Here is a 23505-nt window from a genome sequence, read left to right on the forward strand (position 1 = left end):
CTTGTTTTTTGTATTATCATGACAATTTTTATTATTATAGTGACAAATTTTCTTTAAATCTGGAAAGTTGCCTAACCCGTGAAGTATTTTTATTTTTTTTTTAAATGTAATAATTCACTATAGTACAGTAATGTTGTCATATGATGATACTGTGTGGTATAATCAAATGTGACCCTGAACCACAAAACCAGTCATAAGTCGCAGAGGTATATTTGTAGCAATAGCCAACAATACATTGTATGCGTCAAAATTATCGATTTTTCTTTTATGCCAAAAATCATTAGGATATTGAAGGATTAGTTCACTTTCTAATTAAAATGTCCTGATAATTTACTCACCCCCATGTCATCCAAGATGTTCATGTCTTTCTTTCTTCAGTCAAAAAGAAATTAAGGTTTTTGATTAAAACATTCCAGGATTTTTCTCCATATAGTGGACTTCAATGGAGCCCAAACAGTTGAAGGTCAAAATTACAGTTTCAGTGCAGCTTCAAAGGGCTCTACATGATCCCAGATGAGGAATAAGAGTCTTATCTAGAGAAATCATCACTCATTTTCGAAAAAAAAAAGTTAAAATTAAATACGTTTTTACCATAAATGCTCATCTTGATCTAGCTCTCTTCTTCTCTATTAGAATTCCAGCAGTGTAGATGCTGCTAAATGTATTACTGCCCTCCACAGGTCAAAGTTTGAACTAAATTGTCATATACAATATGCTAGTGCAAGTATATTGAAGTCCACTATATGGAGAAAAATCCTGGAATGTTTTCATCAAAAACCTTAATTTCTTTTTGACTGAAGAAAGAAAGACATGAACATCTTGGATGACATGGGGGTGAGTAAATTATCAGGAAAATATAATTTTTAAAGTCAACTAATCCTTTAAATAAAGATCATGTTCCATGAAGATATTTTGTAAATTTCCAACCGTAAATATATGAAAAAATTATATGCATTGCAAAGGACTTCATTTGGACAACTTTAAAGGCGATTTTCTCTATATGTTTATTTTTTTCCACCCTCAGATTCCAGATTTTCTCAGCCAAATATTGTCCTATCCTAACAAACTATTCATCTATCGAAAGCTCATTTATTCAGCGTTCAGATTATGTATAAATCTCCATTTCAAAAAATTGACCCTTATGACTGGTTTTGTGGTCACAAATGTTATGGAATTTGATGCAGTAATTATAGTAGCCTACTAAATGACAATATTAAAACAACAATAAAGAGAACTTGATTATAAAACGCATAATGAAAAACAAATGAGTTAATTTATTTAACCACTCTTATCTTTTCCTGTTTGAAATTATGAGTTGCGTAATGTACGGACTATTTGGGTCCTTAAAAGCAGTTTAAAAACTGTGCAAATGTAAATGTCCTGAGCACGCCTGGCTCTTATTATAAGGCAAGGCGGAGCTCTACCGATGATGGACAGTTAATGCAGCCAGTGAAAGGCGAGACGTCCATTCGACGGCCAATAGCTGCCCCGCGGGGGCGGGGCCAACTCAGGGTTTTATCCGCACTCTCGCCAAGCAAAAGGAGAGAATCCCAAAAATGACATCCACATTTCCAGAGGAAAACCGCGGCGATTAGAGACGTTATCTTGAAGTTCCCCGGTCACATTATCGCGGATTACATTGTCTCCACTCTCCAGATATGTAGTCATAAGTCTTTGGAAATGCATATTTAATAGAGAAGGACAGTGTTTGAATACAACAGTTATAATCTACGCGTCTCATTTACTCCCTGATTTCAAACTCATGTGTGATTTAATGCCAGCGGCTCAACCTGCCGAAAAAATCGGCAAGATGAAGAAATTAAGAAGAACTTTATCGGAGAGCTTCAGTCGCATCGGTGAGTGTCCATCATCACAAGCGAAATACACGCTGTTATTGTGCACGAGCACGTTATTTCTGCAGGACAGTCCGTGGAAAGTTTGTTTTCTCTGTAAATTATCTTTTTTATGCATCAAGCGAACAGTAAATGAGACGCAAACGAAACAACTGTTTGCATGCAGATGTTGCATGATTGTTCACGAGGCGGCTGAGCTCTTCACAAACCAGCAGAACAGAATACAGAATAGAATTGAATAGAATATGAGCGTATAAGGTGCTGCAGAAGAGGGTCTGTTGTTGTGAATGTGACTTTTAATCTGCAGATGCATCAGTATCTGATTGTTTGTGTTCTTCTGCCAGAGGTTCACATGTGATCAATGTGTGTGATCGATCAGAGCCATCTCATGAACACTTTTCATGGCTTTCCTGCATTGTGCTTCATTATCAGTGACTGAAATCCTCTAAACTTGCATCTGTAAAGATCTTTGATTTGGGATTGTGCAGAAGAATCATAAGATCTCATTAATATCTCAGCAGATCAAATGGAGACTTTTGCTTAACATCAATGTTCTGTTATTTATATTTAATATGTGACCCTGGACCACTAAAAAGGGTCAATTTTTTGAAATTGAGATTTATACATCAACTAAAAGCTGAATAAATGAGCTTTCCATTGATGATGAGAGGACAATATTTGAAAATATGGAATCTGAGGGTGCAATAAAATCAAAATATTGAGAAAATCACCTTTAAAGTTATCCAAATGAAGTCCTTAGCAATGCATATTACTTACAAGATTACATTTTTTTTATATATTTACAGTTGAAAATTTACAAAACATGTTCATGGAACATGATCTTTACTTAATATCCTAATGATTTTTGGCATAAAAGAAAAATGTATAATTTTGACCCATACAATGTATTGTTGGCTATTGCTACAAATATACCTGTGTGACTTATTACTGGTTTTGTGGTCCAGGGTCACATATTTCCCTTCAGAAATCTGATTTCATCAAAACCTCGTTGGCAGATATTATTGAAGCTTTTGGTTTATAATAAAGCAGGCATATGTTTGACTGTTCTCACATTTTTGCTTCTGTTTGGAGTCAGTTTGAAAACACATTAAAACAACTCTAAATAGATAAATGAAATGCTTCTGCAGTTTGTGCAATCAGAGCATCTGAAAATCATAAACAGAAGTAATGCAACATTTTTCATGTAATCGAGCTAAAATATGATGCATCAAGAGATATTTGGTCTCTTAGACAACAGAAGATGAGGCTTCAGTCTTTTGATCATCAGATGTGTCATATTTCAATATGAGCTCAAATAGAGACCAAATGATTTGAGCAATGCTACTTTTATGGCTTATTGTATGTCAGCAGTTAAAGAGAGACCGTTGAGCACTATTTAGGGCACTAAGTTGGTCCCTTTGTGGCTTGATTTCAGATTTTGATTGTCTTCTGTCTGTGTCATAAAGGCTGTTCTGTTGCAGTGGTTAAAGATGCTGCCTAGGGGCTTTTATATCCTAAATACGCTGACTTCACCAGTCATGTGTCTCATGGTTGAGCTGCATTCATCTGTTCTGTTAAAGGACACTACACGCAGCATTGATGGGCTGATGATTGTGTCTTTGCACAGGAGTAATTCATATGGGCCCCGTTCCAAAATCGAGTTAATGATGCTGCTGCAAAGACAACTTCTTTTGCATCATTCACAGAGTAGACCATTATTCATTGAAGTGATTTGTACATGCGGGTGAATCTCACAAAATCAGCCAGGTCACATTTCACCCCCTAATGAAAAGAAATTATATTTTCTTATAAAATTAAGGCATAGTGTATAAATACTTTTTACAATTTAAATAAATTATTATTCACATACAACATACAGTGCTGGGTAGATTACTTACAAGTTGCAAATTGTAGTTGGTTACTGATTCCAAATAACATGACAGGATAATATTGTACCATCCATATATATATATATATATATATATATATATATATATATATATATATATATATATATATATATATATATATATATATATATATATATATATATATATATATATAATCCATTCTTTTTTATCATCAAAATGAAGTGCATTCAATTCGTGAGTTTAATGAATAACTATTAATTGAATCATAAACATTTAAAATGAAAAATAAATAATTTTTAATATAATATAATATGATATAATATATAAATATATAGCAATTAAAATAGTCAAATCAAAAATTGTTTTTATGCGACTATAATGTCGTATTACGCATGTCATCATAAAAATATTTAAATGAATATATTTAAAATAATTTTAAAATAAATAATAAAATACATTATAATTATAAATTATAATTATAATTATAATATATAATTATAAATATATAATATATAATATATAATTATAAATTATACATATAATATATATAATTTAAATAACATATTTAAATTAATTATGAGTTAATTAAAAAAATTAAAATGAAAAATAATTTTAAAATAAAAAATAAAATACATATAATATATAAATAATATAATTATAAATAATATAATATATAATTATATAGCAATTAAAATAGTCTAATCAAAAATTGACTTATTTATATGCATATGTGACTATTGTCATATTATGCATGTCATCAACATATTTAAATAATTCATAAGTTAATTAAATAAAAAAATTAAAATGGAAAAAATAATTTTAAAATGAAAAATAAAATATAATTTATATAATATATATATATATATATATATATATATATATATATATATATATATATTAGCAATTAAAATTGTCTAATAAAAATTGACTATTTTATTTATATGCATATGTGACTCATATTATGCATGTCATCAACATGTTTAAATCAATTATAAGTTAATTAAAAAAATCATAATGAAAAATAAATAATAAAATACATTATAATATATTAAAATATATAAATATAATATAATATAATATATAAATAATATAATACATAATTAAATAGCAATTAAAATAGTCTAATCAAAAATGGACTTATTTATATGCATATGTGACTAATGTCATGCATGTCAAAAATTAAAATGAAAAATAAAATAAAATGAATTATAATATAAAATATATAAATATATAGCAATTAAAATAGTCTAATCAAAAATTGACTTTTATTTATATGCATATGTGAGTATCATGTCATATTATGCATGTCATCAGAATATTTAAATCAGTTGTGAGTCGAGTCTCACATGCACTTCATCAGGAGCTCTGCACGTATGACACATGGAGGTGTAGCACGTAGAGCTTTTCAAATCACTCACTCATGAGGATGCTGTCTTTCTACACTGACACAAACTTGTTGTAGAAGCAATTTTCACTCAGAAATTGCTAGTAAATTTCATAATTACAAAGAAACGGCAAGTGACACATTGAATTAACATGAATTTTTGAAGTATTTTCTTGTAAGACGTTGTTTTTTTACAGTGTAGGCACTATAGCTATGGCGTTGTCTCCTCATATATCTCAGTGTGGATGTTCTTGGCGTCTCTGTGAGTGTGTTTGAAGTTGTGATGTCTCATCCGGCCCACCGCTCATTTTGCATTATTATCTTTTCATCATGCTGCCAGTTGGCTGTTTTTAGACACCCTGCGCCATCTGAAGCCTTTAGAAAGGTTTTTTCTTTTGAATGTGTGGGACGGATATTTTGAGACTCAGACTGTATTTTTTTCTTCATTAAAGTTAATCTGCTCACCAAGACGGGGAAGCTGCTTTCATGCTGATCGTGCAATAATGTCACACAGGTAGCATATCATTAAATCTTAAGCGATTACTTGTGTTTTTCCTTGTTTTTTTTCCCCTGAAGTGAATGAAGTGAAATCTGTAACAGTTTTCCTTTGAGAACGGTGCAATTTAATGGCTCGTCGCTTTGAAACAACAACACTGACATGAATAAATAATTTTGCGAGGGACATGCAAGAAAGATGCTCAGCAGCGGTGATACTTCAGTGCTTCAGTTAAATGATCTAACTGTGGGAGGGTTTATTAAGCAGCCAAATGAAGGAGATCTGTGTCTGTTATCTGCGTGATGTCATGAGCGCAGATCTGAGCACATTCTTTTATATTTTAAAGGAAAGTTCTGGGTTCAAGTTGAGTTTTACTGACAGTGTTTGTGGCATAATGTTTATTACCACAATGTGTTTTTGTATGGTCATGGAAAGCAGCCATGTGAAGCTGGTATTTTTAAAATGTTTAACCATCTGGTGTTCTTTGGTCATTTTTGACCAAAGAATTTTACGATTTTTACTTCATTTTTTTTTACTTCATCAGAATGGTATGAAAGTTGGTAAAGGTTTTGGCAATTGCGCACACACACACACGCACGCACGCACGCACGCACGCACGCACACACACACACACACAGATCATGGACATGATTCCAAAAGGTTAAATGGAAAAAAATAGTCACTCTTGTGCTCCTTGCAGTCAAAAATTAGTGTTTTGGAAATTAATGGGAAATTAATTTCATCTAGTGGAAATGTTTGGTACTGCGGCCAAACAAAATCTTACTGAAAGCTCATTTTTTTGAGATATAAGCTCAAATTTGGAATACAACTTGTTTAGATTTATGACTTTGATTTTCTTGCAGTTTTAGAGTAAAACGTGTTTTTGAAAATATATATTTCATATAAAAATTGAAAATAGTATTTTTGTGCATTTTTCATAATGATAAACGTAAAATTCTGTAACTTTTAAGTTGACTTTTTAAAAACTTTTTCAATTCAGGAACATGCTAAATATTATGCTTATATATATATATATATATATATGTTTTTTTTTTACATTTTCAACATTCTTTAGTTGAGCATGAAAAAGGTCTGCAAAGTTGCAAGTCCTATCCTATTATATCAGTGTCACTGTTTCTGAACTCACTGAAATGCCTCCATTGTAGTTTAGAGTTTTCTTCTAGGAATAAACACGTCACAATATTCCTAATTTAACCCTTAAATGCATACCTTGGGTCTTTAGTGACCCGAGACGTCATTCACTACCCTCCTCCTCATTAATTTTTTAAAGTTAGACATCAACCTTCTTGGTGTTCCTCAATTAATTCATTATAAAGACTATAACAAGAAAAAAATCATATCATCATAAAAGAATGCCTATTTTTGTATTAATTTTTTGTAAAAATTGTATAGGGTCGCAAACGACCCGAGGTGTGTATCAGTGTAGGTATATTTTTTTCTGCACAACAATAATTGAATCTTAGAAGACGGAATAAGTGCAATTCACCTTTATTCCACAAGGTGGCAATGTCTGATACACAATGATGAAGTGACGACTCATTCAGACAGAATAAGAAAATAAGAAAAACATGAAATGGTTCAGTGATTTACTGCAGAGCAAGTACTGAGCGCAATCAAATATGACTGTAACTGTTACTGGATGGATCTGGTGAAGCTGTTAGCGATCAAAATATTGATTTTGAAGATGTTGAAAATTATATCGTTTTGAGAATGCGTTTGAGATCGCAAAAGGGCTCATATTCATGATCTCAAACATTAAACTAGCCTGTTATTTGCTGAATTTACTGGGAAATGAGCTCTGACGAGGACAGTGATGATGGCATAAAACATCTGCACAAACGGAGCCCTTTCAAGCTCCAAAAGGTAACAAAATACGATTTATTTTATTCTTCTGCAATTGTTACTCTAATATCAGAGGAGTTTTATATTATCGCGACAGGTAGAGATCCTTTCGTGGTAGATTAGATCCGGGTCGATAAAGACCCGAATATGTAAGAATGATTGGCAAAACAGTCATGCATTTAAGGGTTAAATAATTCCCGCCCATGGCATATGCAGAATAAAGGGGCGGGGCCTGGTTGAGTTAGTTAGTAGTGTTGCAACTCGCGGTTATGGTAAGGGGCGTAACATTTCCCAAAAATGCTCAAAGCAGTGACCTATCACAACACACCAGCCGACCAATCAGAGCACATTGAGCTTTTCAGAAGGAGGGGCTTCATAGAGACAGGAACTAAACAGAGCGTTACTGACAGACTGGGAAGAGAGGAGCTGCAACAATGGAGAATATGTGAAAAATAATGTGTTTATTGAACATTCAAGCATGAAAACCTATTCTAGCAGACCCCAAAAACAAAATCAAGACTTTTGAAAAAGGCATAATAGTTCAGCTTTAAATGAATTATTTAATTTTTTTCAATGTTCAGTGCAGTTATTTTCTGTAGTAGTAAACAACAATATCTCAAACACTTTTACATCTCAGTATGGGTATAATATGGGTAGTTTGTTTGACCATAAATTGGTTTATTGACCGTAGATCAATCCTCCCTGTGTGCTCGACACAACAGAGATCTTTACCACAACAGTTAAAAAGATAAAACAACTGTCACCCAGTATTTACAAGCACATATAGTCTCATTAGATCTGAGAGGAAGGCTTTATTACCAACAATCTATTCTCTGCTCCCACTGGCCATTTCATCCCAAATGATGTCCAGTTTCTGTTTCCTCCATGAAATGATGTTATAAAAGTCGATGTTTGCTATGAGAGTATCAGGTTGAATGTTCACCCTTCAATAGATGAAACCATTTCTCTGCGGTTTCAAGGCTTTATTGCAGATGCTGATGTGGTTTATACGTGTGGGTGAATCTCACAAAAAACACCTAGGTCACATTTCACCCCAAAATCAAAAGAAACGGTATATATTTTAATGAAGTGAAGCCTATGATATACTGGATAAAAACTTTACAGTTTAAATAATTGACTTTATTTATTTAAAATATTTTTTTTAGAAAACTTTTAGATAATAAATATGTAAAAAAAAATATATATAATAAATGTTTCATATTTTTAAAATAGGCCTAACATATAAAAGTTTATGAAGTTTATAGTATAGTAAAACAAGGCTTTATTTTTCTTTATGGAAAATATATTTTCTAATTTCTTTCATTTGATTTTGGGATTAAATGTAATGTGGACATGCCGTGGCTGGAAAAATATTTCAGCCAATTACAGCCTTTATTATTGGTTTTTCATTTTCATGTGCACTGCAGAATGCATTAAAGAGCCACGTTTTGATTATTTAATTCTTTTATTCACTGTTCAATAGTCAGTAAAATGAAAGTCTGATATTACTTTTCTTTCTCTCCCCTTCAAGCCTTCAAGAAAGAAGACAGCGGCTTTGACGAGGTAAGCGAAAATACAACCATTTGACTTTCATAACCCTTGGGAGTGTTGGAAGACACAGTTAATGTAACTGTCGTGAGATGTTATGACGTTTTTGGTGTAGTTGTGTGCTGTCTGTGGCTTAATGGATTTCACAGTGCTTTGACTGTCATTGGAGTAGTGCATGCTGGGATGTGTTGTTTGGATGTTTCTATTTGAAGCAATGGTGTAGGTCTCCAGGGTTGAAGTGTCAGTTGTGATCATTGGAGAGATGTTCTCCGTTGCTTCGTTGTGCCGAGGTCCATCCATTATTATTCCATTGGATCTGGAAACATGCCCTCGAGTGATATTGGAGGGAACATTGAACAGGATGACAAAACATTATTTTAATGCTTTTGAGGCCCTTTTTCACTGTTACAGCCATTACTGATTGTGCTTATTGTAGAATTTTCTAGAACCATGTTTTCCAGAGAAATATTTTAAAGACAATGGATCTCATTCACTAAGCATGTGTACGCACAAACTTGTCTGTGAAATGTGCATAGGAACGATTTTAAGAACAAATCACGATTCGCCAAAAATTTCGTACTAAAAATTATTCTAAATCTACGACAAAATATAGGAACAACTGAAAGCACTCGTACTCATAAAAAACAACACTCTGTACGGCCTTATAATCGTGTTAAGAAGTTATATAAATATGAAATTTCATCCTAACAAGACTATAATTATATAAAGTATGTTACATTATTTGTATTATATAATCCATATTAAAAATATAAAATCAAATTATTAAATAATACGATTTAATCTTAAATGGCCTACATTTCATCATATACAGTGATTTATGTTCAGCTGCAAAGTTTCTCTGAATAAGGCAGATATACACATATGTACAGCTGGCACTTGACATTGACACAGCTTGACATTGCTGGAGGATCAGGCGAGAGCGCGTCTTTAGACAGCGGTATTTCTGACAAGAGTGACGTAAGCCTGTTAGGAAAACGTGCGCGGAAAGCCCTTATATGGACATGGTTTAGGCGTGTTTTATGCAAATGACTAACTTCGTGCACGCAAGTTAAGAACAAATTCATGTGCGTACGAATGTGTTGTGAATTAGGTAGAGATTTTTCGTGAGAAGTTCTCCTGTGCGTACAAATACGAAATAATCCACACAATTATTAGTGAATGAGACCTAATGAGACATTGTTTATATTCAGACAAGACGAACTTTAAAACCAAGGGCCCAATTTTAACGATCTAAGTGCATTGTCCAAAACACACGGCGCAAGTGCACTTATGGCGTGTCCGAATCCACTTTAGCTAGTTTAACAATGGGAAAAATGGTAGGCGCACCTGGTGCATGGTCTAAAAGGGTTGTCCCTAGTCTCTTAATGAGTTATGGGTGTGTTTTGGGTGTAACGTGCAATAAAGCGATCACAGTCTCATCTCCTATTCCCTTTAAAAGCCAGATGCGCTCGCGCCATGGTGGATTCGCTATTTACATGGTGGAATTTGCAAGTGGAAAAACTGAATGCTTCTCTAGCGAGGAAACCGATCTGCGGTTAAACGGTTAAAGCGCGTGAGCAGACCATCTATGGGACAAGACGGATTCCACCAAAGCAATCTTTATGCACACAATAATAATCTTTTACATTGTGATCCTTTTATTTTTAATATTTGGCATGTTTGTGTGCTACTGCGCGTGTGCACTTTAGGTTTCAGTTGTTCAATGGTGCAGCCGTTTTCAGTTGCCTCAAAAGAGCAACACGCCAACAATGCACCTGAACACACCTCGTTTTCAGACCAAAAACACCTATGGGTGAACAAATGGGCGCAAATGCATTTGCTATTTAAACAACGTGTCGCAGGACGTGAAAATGATAACTGCATCGGGCTGAAACTAGCAAAAAACATTGCACCGGGTGTATGGTAGGGCCCCACATTTCTCAAAATGATAATCAAAAGCAAAACCATTGTGTATTCAGGCACCAAAGCTTTGATTTAGTTCTACACATCCCATTGCAATACATAAGTTGTTTGTTTGTTGAATATTTTAAAAAAAATTTTTATTCAAGTTCATTTGCAATCTGTATTTCTGTAGCTCAAACAGTAGTGCATGGCACTAGCAATGCCAAGCTCATGGGTTCGACATGGTTCACATTCATTCCAAACAGAGACACCATAATTTCCACCAAATGGCTATTGTAGCAGAGCATATTAGCTAATACTTCAGTCCGCATATTGACGTTAAATGGAAATTGATGTGCATCACTGTTTCACTCTTAAGAAAGTCAAAGTACCATTGACTCTCAACATTAAAGTCATCATGAAACGTAAGTTGTGATTGTCTTTTCTTCCCTATTGTGACGTATATCAGGATGAAACAGCTTCTCAAACAAGAACAAATCTAGGGCGAGGCTTTGGGGAATTGATTGGATGGTTGTGGTTTGCTATTGGTGGATCTCATGTGAGTGACAGGTTGCCCCGCCCTCACTCCAGTAAACAGATGACATTGCAAGAGGGAGGGAAAGTTATTTTGATTAAAGATTCCAAGGCACATGAATTTAATGAATCATTTATAATAAATACTGCAATATTCCATAAAGAATAAGAATAATTAATTTTGATTTCACAGTGACTTTAAACACCAGAAACTATCTGAACATCAATAAATGACACACTTGATCTTGAACTGGAGCGTGTGAGATCTTTATATAACCCTGAGCGCTAGTGCTCTGGTGTCTTGGATTGATGCAGCTCTTGTCCTTTCACTGCCGTGGTCAGCCGTCACATCTGGTTAGGCCTGGATGAGTGTGTCTGTGTTTCTGCGTTCCTCCCTAGAGACCCACAGGAAGTGGAGGCGTGCGGGAAGCCTGTCACATTCTCATCAACGGGCTTTATAGCCCGTCTCCGTTTAACAACACGCGTTACACTTGCATCAAAAATACAGCGGATGCAAAACAACAACCGTGACTGAATAAATGTAAAATTCAACAGATCGCAGAGGTTTGCAAATGTCTAGTTGAGCTTTTTTCCTGCGTGTCATGTTACAAGACTCTCCGTCAGCTAAACGAGGCCTCGTTGTGCTGCAAGTTTAATGCCTGGAGTATGTGAAACTAATGCGTGAGTGACATAAAGTGAGGGTTTTTTTGCTTTTTCTACTTCAAAATATTCATTAGTCGTGTTTGCTAAGGCCGCTACTGTTGCTCATACTTGAACGAAAAGCTCTCTTGTCATTCAAAACCCATTGTGAAATATGACAGGATCTTCAATGAGAATAAAGTAAGATGGAATGGATTTTATCCGTCAGGATTTGATTGGGCATGGAAAGTGCGTTCTTAGAGGGACTGATGATGTCAGCAGGAAAAAGGCAGAAAGATTATGCAAAATAACTCTTGTTTTTCTTTGGAAAAACATAAAGAATCATGCATAATAGGAACTTCTTATCATATTTGCATATTGGCAGCAAGTTTTGCATAGACAAGCATTTTCTTTAGAAAAAAAACGAAGTAATGTTATTTTCTTCTATTTATGACATTTGAAGCTTATATATATATATATATATATATATATATATATATATATATATATATATATATATATATATATATATATATGAAACAAAAATATCTAACATATACTAATATACATTCTATCATTATACATTATTTATTTAAAATTAAAAAATGTAATTATATAAAAATAAAAAATATAATTATATAATAATAATAATAATAATAATAATAAGTATATATTTATTTATTTAGAATATTAAACAAATAAATAATAATGTTATCATTATTTATTTATTTATTTAATATTTATTTACATTTATTTTACTCTGCAAAATGCTGCAGCAGTGTGTATATATATATATATATATATATATATATATATATAATAAAATATGAAACAAAAATATCTAACATATACTAATATAAATTCTGTCATTATATATTATTTATTTAAAATTAAAAAAATGTAATTATATATAAAAAATAAAAAATAATTATATAATAATAATAATAATAATAATAATAATAATAATAATAATAATAATAATAATTATTATTATTATTATTATTATTATTATTATTATTATTATAATAATTATAATTATATATTATCTATTTATTTAGAATATTAAACTAATAAATAATAATGTTATCATTATTTAATTATTTATTTAATATTTATTTACATTTATTCATTTACTCTGCAGAATGCTGCAGCAGTATTTCTTGGAATCATATCTTGGCAATATCCATTAATGGTGATTATTTTTAGCTTGTTTGTCCATGAAAATGATGTCTTTGCGTAGTTTGTTGAAATGATAAGATTTGTAGCGTTCAGAAGCGTTCTCTTCATGGGAACTGGTTCGGTCCGTTGGCTATAAATGGTTTCCTCTGCTGGGGAAACATGTAAAGAATCTCAGAAGGAAAGGGACTGTTTCCTGTTGAGCATGAAGTGTGTGTCTGAGAAAGCAGAAAGTATTTGACCTCCCTAGAAATGAACTGATTTTCTCTCTCTCTCTCTCTCTCTCTCTCTCTCTCTCTCTCTCTCTCTCTCTCTGTGAGTCTGTTGGATGTGTCTTCATGTATAACTAGATGACAGTTTTTCCATAAACCCCTGCTGGTCTCTGATTTTGGTGCTTGATGCATGCGGGTGTTCCTTCAACTACAGACACTTTTGTTTAAGTTGTAAATAAAACATAGATTACATTGATTATTGTTTCTGTTTTAAAATTTCATGTTTAATTCAGTGTTACTCAAATTTTTCTAACTATTTGTGAAATTGATTTGCCACTTCTTAGTAAATCCTATACAATTTTTTCCAGTGTATATCATAATTATGTTATTTATTTATAGTTGCTACTTTTCAAATGCCTTTTGTCTGTTGATGTTATTGCTTTACTCTTGTCCCAGAGCCAAAGAAGTCAAGGAAAATATTTTTGAACAGTATATTATATTGCGTTTCCAATCAAGATGTAATTTCGTCAAGTTATGCAAATAGCATGGAAATATTTTCATTCATTGTGAAATTATCCTTAGCAAGATGCAGGAGTCTTTTTAACATAAAAATGTTTAAAATGTAATTTCCACCATCAGAATTTCTATCTAATATGTTAAAAATACAGAATGCGATTCATATTTGTATTCATATTTCATATTTGTCATATATGCATGTGATATATGATTGTGCATGGATCTTTTGCACTGTTACTGTTATGCTGAAGTTTGTCTCAACAGGATTTTGACTTGCACATGCACAAGTTTGTGTGTGTTTGAAGGACATTAATGTGTAAATCTCACAAAAAGTTTATAGTTATATTTTTCTTATTTTTCATTTTTAAATATTATATATATATATATATATATATATATATATATATATATATATTTTTTTTTTTTTTAATCTAATAAGAATTACTATCAAACAATAAGAATTATGAGAATTAAAAAAAAACTGAAAATAAGATGTCCATTCACATGACAGTATTGAAAATTTAGGGGGAAACTTTTAATTGTCATGAAAATAATAATGTTACAATGTAAAAACAATCATGATGATTCTCAAAAATAGGATTATCTTTAAGCGAAATATAATTTCACACTTCTGATTTCGGAGTGTGACATGAGCTGGATGAGAAGATGTCATTGTTTTCTGTGTGATTCGAGTGCAGGCGAGTGGGATGAATGAACTGTGTTGTCTCGTGTGTTGAAGTGTGAGCCGTAGACAGTAAAAAACATCTCGACAGCACTCCGATTTATTTATAGCTCGATGCCACTCTGTGTCATGTGACTTCATCATCTACTGGACTCGTTTCATAGTGACCCGCCATCAATGTCCCCAGTCATACGCAGCACATGCTGAGTCTCTTAATGACTTCACAAAGGTCAAGTTTGATCAGGTCACACAGGTGACCTCATCTGAACGCCGTACTGTATCCGATCTTGCTGGTGGCATAGATAAAAACTTTCTTTCTGGTGATGTTAGTTTACTTAGGAAGTCTTGCTGGTTAACCCTGTAAAGCCTGACATATAAAATTTTTCTTTTTTTTAATTTTTGAAATGGAAAATGCAGTTTATTTAATTCTATGCAAAATATTTTTACGAATCTAAAAAGATTTTGTTGTTGTTGTTGAGTATCATACGGAAGAGGATTAGGGCCAAGCAATAATGAAAAAATAAAACCATCTCGAGATTAAAGTTGTTAAATTTCGAGAAAAAAGTTGAGATAAAATGTTGAGAATAAACTAGACTAGCTAGCGTTATCTAACTAACTAGATAACGAGAAAAGTCGTTAAATTATAAGAAAAATGTCGTTAAATTTCAAGAAAAAAGTCGTTAAATTACGAGAACAAATTCGTTAAATTATGAGAAAAATGTCGTTAAATTTCGAGAAAAAAGTCGAGATAAAATGTTGAGAATAAAGTCATTAAATTATGAGAAAAAAGTCATTAAATTACGAGAAAAAAGTTTAGATAAAATGTTGAGAATAAACTCATTAAATTACGAGAAAAAAGTCGTTAAATTATGAGAAAAAAGTCGAGATAAAATGTTGAGAATAAATTCATTAAATTATGAGAAAAATGTCGTTAAATTTCGAGAAAAAAGTCGAGATAAAATGTTGAGAATAAACTCATTAAATTACGAGAAAAAAGTCGTTAAATTATGAGAAAAATGTTAAATTTCAAGAAAAAAGTCGTTAAATTACGAGAACAAATTCGTTAAATTATGAGAAAAATGTCGTTAAATTTCGAGAAAAAAGTCGAGATAAAATGTTGAGAATAAAGTCATTAAATTATGAGAAAAAAGTCATTAAATTACGAGAAAAAAGTCAATATAAAATGTTGAGAATAGTCATTAAATTACGAGAAAAAGTCATTAAATTACAAGAAAAAAGTCGTTAAATTACGAGAACAAATTAGTTAAATTATGAGAAAAATGTTGTTAAATTTCGAGAAAAAAGTCGAGATAAAATGTTGAGAATAAACTCATTAAATTATGAGAAAAAAGTCATTAAATTACGAGAAAAAAGTCGTTAAATTACGAGAACAAATTAGTTAAATTATGAGAAAAATTTCGTTAAATTTCGAGAAAAAAGTCGAGATAAAATGTTGAGAATAAAGTCATTAAATTACGAGAAAAAAGTCGTAATTTAACGAATTTGTTCTTGTAATTTAACGACTTTTTTCTCATAATTTAACGAGTTTATTCTCAACATTTTATCTCGACTTTTTTCTCAATTTAATGAGTTTTTTCTCGTAATTTAACAACTTTAATCTCGAGATGGTTTTATTTTTTTATTATTGCTTGGCCCTAATCCTCTTCCGTAGTATCATGTTTGGCTTTTATGACTCATATAGTATGATATAGTGAGAATATGGAGGAAATACAGCTTCATTTTATTAAGAGGACCAAAAACATGCAATTTGGTGCAGATGCTGATATTGATATGGACAAAAAGTAAGATGTAATTAGCTTGTAATGTAAATTAATGAGATTTTTCTAACAGTATAGCAGACTACCTACATAAAATACATGTAAATATCAGTCATCACTTTATATCTGCCAATAATATGTCTTGGTAAAATGATATTTAGAAATGCTTAGTTTATGATCAAAGCTCTGTAGTTTTAAAACATATAATGAAATGCAATAATGATGACCAAATAAACCTTTTCTCAAAAGCCTGATGGATCATATTTGATACTTGTGTTTTAATATGATTTTTTTTTTTTTCTAAAAAATGATGGACAATCAAGTAAACCCAAGTTGCTTTATTAAGTGTTCATCTTGAAATATTACTAACAATATAAAAGTTATTCTTATGTTTGCTTGATAAAAATCAGTAAAGATTTCACTGCAAAAAAGACAAGCTGAAGGTGGAGGTTTTTACAATGATACTAAAAGGCCTTTTACTTGCTAAAAATGTATAAACTATGAATTTAGATGACAGAATAGATAGTGTGCAACAGGTTTTTCATCAGTTTTGATCTTGCTGATCATCTAGAAATATGCGTCTCAAATATGATACAGTAGCTTTATAGTAATGGCTAATCTCAAAAATATTAATTCTGCACCCTTATGTTGTTTAAAATCATATGCTGTTATTTTTTTCTCTACAGTATATTGAAGGGGAAATTTTTTGAATCTTCACACAGCTTTTTTCCATACAACATTTCACAACCATGACTGTCAAGCTCCAAAAATACCCATAACACTCATGCACTGTATTCCAGCTCTTCTGAAATTCCAGTCTGTTTCTCAGGCAAAGCAAGAGGCATTTGAAGACTTAAAACAATCAAATGCACCACTATATAGTTTTATAAGGTCCTTTTTGGGGTAAGAATCTTCAAAAGTTCTAATTTTATGCTTAAAAAATAAAAATGACGACAGAAAGCGAAGATTCTGTCATCCGGATCAGCTAATTTTTCCTCTTCCAGCCCCCCGCTGCGCTCCCAGACTGCTAATGGAGACCCTGCCGCACCGGGACACGGGTGAATTTTAAATAACTTGCTGGGATCGAGTGGTTCACAGCTGAAGGAATGCTGGGCCCTCAAAATGGCGTGAAACCCCAAAGGGATTCGGTGCCTTCAGTTAGAATGTGTTTATTGTGAGACTTGAAATGCTTTTCATTGTGAGCGCGCTTGAGAGGAAAGAGATGGCTATGATGCCCGTTTTAATATCTTCCTCTCGTCTATGGAGAAGGACTGCGCTCCTTTAGATTCAAAGGAGGCAATAACACGAGAATACAGGAAGGAAGAAAAATGAGAAAACATAGAAGAATGACACTTATATGTGGTATTTATATTCAGTAAATCACATATATATGTATAAAAATGTATATAAATATAGGTTTTTGTCACTAGATGAAGAGGATATGATAATGCATTTTAAGCTCTACATATCAAAATATATATTAGCAGAATTACATTTGCATTCATGTGTGTAATTAGCAGATGCTTTTATCCAAAGTGACTTACAATAGAGGAAATTAATTAATAATAAATGTGTCATTCAAGTGAAGTCTTTACTTTTGGATTCAGTCTTCAGGCTCACGGCTCTAAATTTCCTGAAAGCATGATCGACTGAAGGTGTCACAAAAGAAATTGTAATTTTCTAATCATAAATTCCAGCCTCCTGTCTCTTCCTGTCTTTTCTCGGTGTGCAAGAAGTTCATTATTTATTCTCGGCTGAATTAGAGTCTGGCACGTTCTCCACTTTCATTTGTTTGGTGTCAGCATGTGGAATTAATTTAATAAATGTCGTCTTTCATCATGTTAAAGGCTCCCCAGTTATTTGTGGAATGGGCTCGTTGTTGCACCAGAAATCATGTGTTTTTCCTTTTGTGTTTGAGGGAAAAGATTCAGCCTTAATTTCAAGACAAACATCTCATATTTTCTTCTTTGACGATGAATATAATCTGATATAAATCTTATAATCCAGCTCACTGGTATTCACAAATGAATCCTTAACATAAGTGGGTCAAAGTCTGTGATGTCTTTTAAGGGCGACCGTAATCATTGTAATCATTCCGATGAATCATTCACGGTAAGATCAAGAACATGAAATAAAGAATCTGTCTTTTGACTTCATGTTGGGTCAGATTCTGTCATCATTTACTCGCTCTTAAGTCGTTCAAAACCCATAAGACTTCGGTTTATCTTCAAAACGCATTAAAAGTCCAGGTAACCGAAACTTAGAAGATCCATAAAGGTGCCGTAAAAGCCTAAATTAAATCTGCTCATCAAATAAAGCAATCATATCTTTTAATAAGACTTGGATTAAACCGCTTAAATCATATGGATTTTTTTATGACACCTTTATAACCTTTTTGGATCTTTTAAAGGGTTAGTTCACCCAAAAATGAAAATGATGTCATTAATGACTCACCCTCATGTCGTTCCAAACCCGTAAGACCTTCGTTCATCTTCAGAACACAGTTTGAGATATTTTAGATTTAGTCCGAGAGCTTTCAGTCCCTCCAGTGAAAGTGTATGTACGGTAGACTGTCCATGTCCAGAAAGGTAATAAAAACATCATCAAAGTAGTCCATGTGACATCAGTGGGTTAGTTAGAAGTTTTTGAAGCATCGAAAATACATTTTGGTCCAAAAATAACAAAAACTACGACTTTATTCAGCATTGTATTCTCTTCCGGGTCTGTTGTCAATCCGCGTTCATGACTCCGCTTCTTCTTCTTCTTCTTCTTCTTTCCTGTTTTATGGCAGTTGGCATCCAGCTTATTGGTGCATTACCGCCCCCTTCTGCTCCGGAGTGTGGTTCACGACTCCGCAGTGACGCTGCTGACATGTTATCCGGTGCGCCCGAGCTTCATTTACAGTCTGAGGGAGACGCACGCTGTATTCAAGCTATTCTACATTGTTTGTATTTTGGTATTGCTATATTTTTTAAAATGGTGCGTAAGTGTGCATGTCGCGGATGTCCTAATCGCCAAAAACAACCACGGCGACGTAAAACCAACCAACGCCGACAGATGAAAGGATTCAATGGAATCAATTCAATGGAAAGGATTGCGGAAGAGAATACAATGCTGAATAAAGTCGTAGTTTTTGTTATTTTTGGACCAAAATGTATTTTCGATGCTTCAACAAATTCTAACTAACCCACTGATGTCACATGGACTACTTTGATGATGTTTTTATTACCTTTCTGGACATGGACAGTATACCGTACATACATTTTCAATGGAGGGACAGAAAGCTCTCGGACTAAATCTAAAATATCTTAAACTGTGTTCCGAAGATGAACGGAGGTCTTACGGGTTTGGAACGACATGAGGGTGAGTCATTAATGACATAATTTTCATTTTTGGGTGAACTGACCCTTTAAGTTTTAGTGTCCTGAGGACTTTCAGTGGAGGGGCAGAAAACTCTCAGGTTTAGCTTTTAAAACAGCTTATCTGTCAATATTTGAACATTTCAAAAATAAAAAATCATATTATGGCGTGATATTGGATATGTAATTGTGATTGTAATTTCCAAACTTTTTACAGATTCTGTTAAATGTAATCTTTAAGTCAAGTCACCTTTATTTATAAAGCGCTTTATACAATACAGATGTTTCAAAGCAGCTTTACAGTGATAACAGCAAAATTCAGTTCAATTCACATTTATTTGTATAGCGTTTTTCACGATACATATCGTTTCAAAGCAGCTTTACAGAGAATGCATGTCAACATCACAATTTAAAGAATGCAGTTAGCAAATAATGTAATAATTTAGGCAATTCATTTACAATCACTGTTAGCAGTTTAACTGAAGGTAGAAGCAATGAGCTCCTGAAAAAATGAATTACATATTAACAATAATTAGGATATATAGAAATTTGGGAATGTGCATGTTGATCCAGATGAGTCCTCGCAGGAGTTGGCGTCGTCTCTTCATAGGTTTTGGTCATCTGAGGTCTTCTTAAGTGGCTGGATCCAAACTGAAGCTGATGTCCTCTCTAGTCACCTCGGGAGGTAAAACAGAAAAAGCAAATGGAGAATAATTAGCGTAGCTGCTGTTCATAACATTAAAGGGGTGGTTCAGTGTTTTTTTTTTTCTAGGCTTGATTGTGTTTTTGGGGCACAGTTTAACATGTCTTAATGCTTTGTTTTTTTGAAAACGCTGTATTTTTCATATATTTTACCTTTATTCTACACCTCTGATTACAATGTCATTTGAACGGCTCGTTTGACTTCCTGCTTCTATGAAGCCACTCCCTCCGAATACGCAGTGTGCTCAGACTGGTTAGCTGGCCCAGTGTATTGTGATTCGCTGAAGCGTCCGGAAACACCATGCCCCTTACCATTCGTTGCTTCAGTGAAAATGTAAATAATGCCATCTATATTGCTTTATCAAATTGAGCCCGAATTAGACCCTGATGAAGAGGGTCAATCGCAATCGTGGCTTTTAAAGGACGTTTATGAATGGTATTTCATTTAGTATTTGTGTCAAAGTGTTTAGATATGCTGTCACAGCTGTTTTTTAGCTTTCAATATACAGTATTAAAGCTTTACTGTAGCCGAATACATGACTGAGTAGTCGCATTTTTGTAAAGGTAGCGTTTAATTTACAGCATGAACAACTCTTTGTCTATAAACATAGAAGTTTGTTGGCTTTTGTTGGAGAAGTATGCACCATAATACAACTAACTGGCTAGCGAAGCAAAAACGAGTTGCTCTTTGTATATGTCCTTGATGCAACCAAAAATAGCAACATAACTATACGTTTAAAAGACATGTACAAACAATAAAACATACTTACAGTTTGAAGCCAGTAAACAGCAGCTTCTGCTTTTAAAGTGGGAACTGCTTCATCTTTCAGTAATAGCTTTTGAGCAAATCCAGCATTGAACTCGTGTAGATTCTGGAAGCTGTCTTCAGCATCGCATCCAGTGGTGACAATATCACAGATTATAATGGGTTCTGTATCTTTTGACACACAACTTCCACTATGCCGCGCCGCATGGCCTCGCCCACTTTGTTGCGTGTTCCCGGGGGCGTGTTTTGCAGGGTTTATGATGTCACCAACCTGTTGTAGTCCAAACCGGTCGTTTTTGTAAGCATTAAACTGCCATAACTTTAAAAGACAATATCTCCGTGTGCATTGAACTTTCAGCGCTGTAACTTTGCAGATACTGTTTATGCTCAAGCAGCAACATTACACACTAACTAAAGTTAAAAAAGTGAAATCGCATTGAACCACCCCTTTAAGCAAAGATGGTCATGTGCAATTGATCTGGTATGAGATGCATTATGAACGCTTGGCTAAAGAGAAAATGATGCATTTTGGCTGTTATTCAGCTGAAGACATTTCATTGTTGATTCAGTTCAATTGTAAAGATCATCAATTATTAAATTAGTTCATTTCATCGTTCAGCTCAGTGATGGGTAAGAGGTTGAGTCAGTAGTGTGTTGAAACTCACGGTTATTGTGAGGGCTGTGAAATTTCCCAAACACGCTCGAAGCTCTTGACCAATTACAACACGCTGATCCAGCCGGCCAATCAGAGCACATTGTGCTTTTCAGAATTAGACAGGAAGTAAACAGAGTGTTACTGACAGACTGGGAAGAGAGGAGCTGCAACAATGGAGAATATGTGAAAAATAATGTGTTTATTGAATATTTAAGCATGAAAATCTATTCTTGTAGAGCCCAAAAACAAAATCAAGACATTTTGCAAAAGGTCATAATGGGTCCCCATTCAGTTTTAACCAAAGTCTTATGGGTTTGGAATGACACAAGGGTGAGTTTGTCACTCTCTGGATGAAGTCTTTCTGAGAAAAGGCCAGAACACACTCCAAACACGGTCAAAGATCAGCCTGAGAGATTTCCAGTGAGAATATAGTTTCTGCCGCCTCAGTTAATCAGCATGCGTCTGCCAGACTTTCGACCAAACCCGACTGCACTGTCAGGACGTCAGCTCCTAATTGCTCGCCAGCTCAGCTGTTCCACACAGAAAACTTTCCAGAAATCTGAAACGTTACACAGCATTTCCAGGATAGAAAATCAGCATTGCTGCATGGTGGATTCCTCATTTCAGATAGTAAATGACAATTTTAATGGGCTGTCATCTGTTTTCTTCTTCCTTAATTAGCTTATAATGAAGTGTGAAACGCTGAGTAAATGTGATGAGATTGTCATATCGCCGTTCACCCCTCATCCGTTATTTGTTTGCGTTAGCGTGGAGGTTGGTTTGTGTAGCTCTTGGCAATCATCCATCCATCCGTCCAGATGCTTGCCAATTATCTTTGGGATGGTGTGTGGGGTGATTCAATCCAGCCAAACACACAAATGTCTTTTTCAAACGCTGCAAACGGTCCTGGATCAAAGTTTTTCAGGAACTGCCAGACAGATGTCATGTTTTCCTTCCAAGGAACACAATGCAATCTTGGCCCAGATATTTTGCATTTGGAGAAAACGAAACAAACATTTGCTGGTGAATAATGTTTGTCAGAGAGAATCAGGACACTTGCAGTGTCGTCTTGTGTTGTTGAGCGCATTGATGTTAACTGGTTTGGACTTGCGGTCTTGTAGCTTTCATTTGCCACATTTGCTTCACGTTATTTCATGGTTTGATGAATGAAGAATGCTCCCAAGTGCCCTTTTTCTAAATTGAATTGTAGCATTTAAAATAGATTAGCAGTCAATATTAGGAAAAAAAAATGTTTTAGTATGGAGCGATATTGGATTTGAAATAGTCCATGCTTATTTACATTTTTTTTTTAATTTTTCTTTACATTTTTTATTTTATTTTATTTTATTTTATTTTAATTTTAATTTCAATTTCAATTTCAATTGTAACTTGTAGTATTATAATTTTAATTGTAATTTTAATTAATTTTATTTTATTTGTAGTTTTAATAATTGTAATTTAATTTTATTTTATTCATTTTAATTGTAATTTTAATCATTTACATTTTTTAATTTTAATTATTTTTATTAATGGTAATTTTAATTATTTTAGTTAATATTATTTTAATTT

At 33.3% G+C, this 23505-nt stretch overlaps 1 protein-coding gene across 2 annotated transcripts in view; it reads left to right on the forward strand.

The window, feature by feature from the left end:
• Positions 1-1507: 1507 nt before the first annotated feature.
• The window catches only part of cdk14 (cyclin-dependent kinase 14), a 197208-nt gene continuing 175210 nt past the window's right edge, over positions 1508-23505 (forward strand). Inside the window, exons 1-2 of one of the 2 annotated variants that reach the window (XR_007179207.1) lie at positions 1508-1856; positions 8999-9030. Coding sequence is in view for 1 of the 2 variants with exons in the window: in XM_048153943.1 (XP_048009900.1) it covers positions 1763-1856; positions 8999-9030 (126 nt within the window). In the remaining variant the exon portion in view is untranslated. The remainder of the gene's footprint in view (positions 1857-8998; positions 9031-23505) is intronic. The other variant, XM_048153943.1, reaches the window with a different exon arrangement.

The sequence above is a fragment of the Megalobrama amblycephala genome, linkage group LG13 (assembly GCF_018812025.1).
Source record: "Megalobrama amblycephala isolate DHTTF-2021 linkage group LG13, ASM1881202v1, whole genome shotgun sequence".
In the NCBI taxonomy this organism is placed as follows: domain Eukaryota; kingdom Metazoa; phylum Chordata; class Actinopteri; order Cypriniformes; family Xenocyprididae; genus Megalobrama; species Megalobrama amblycephala.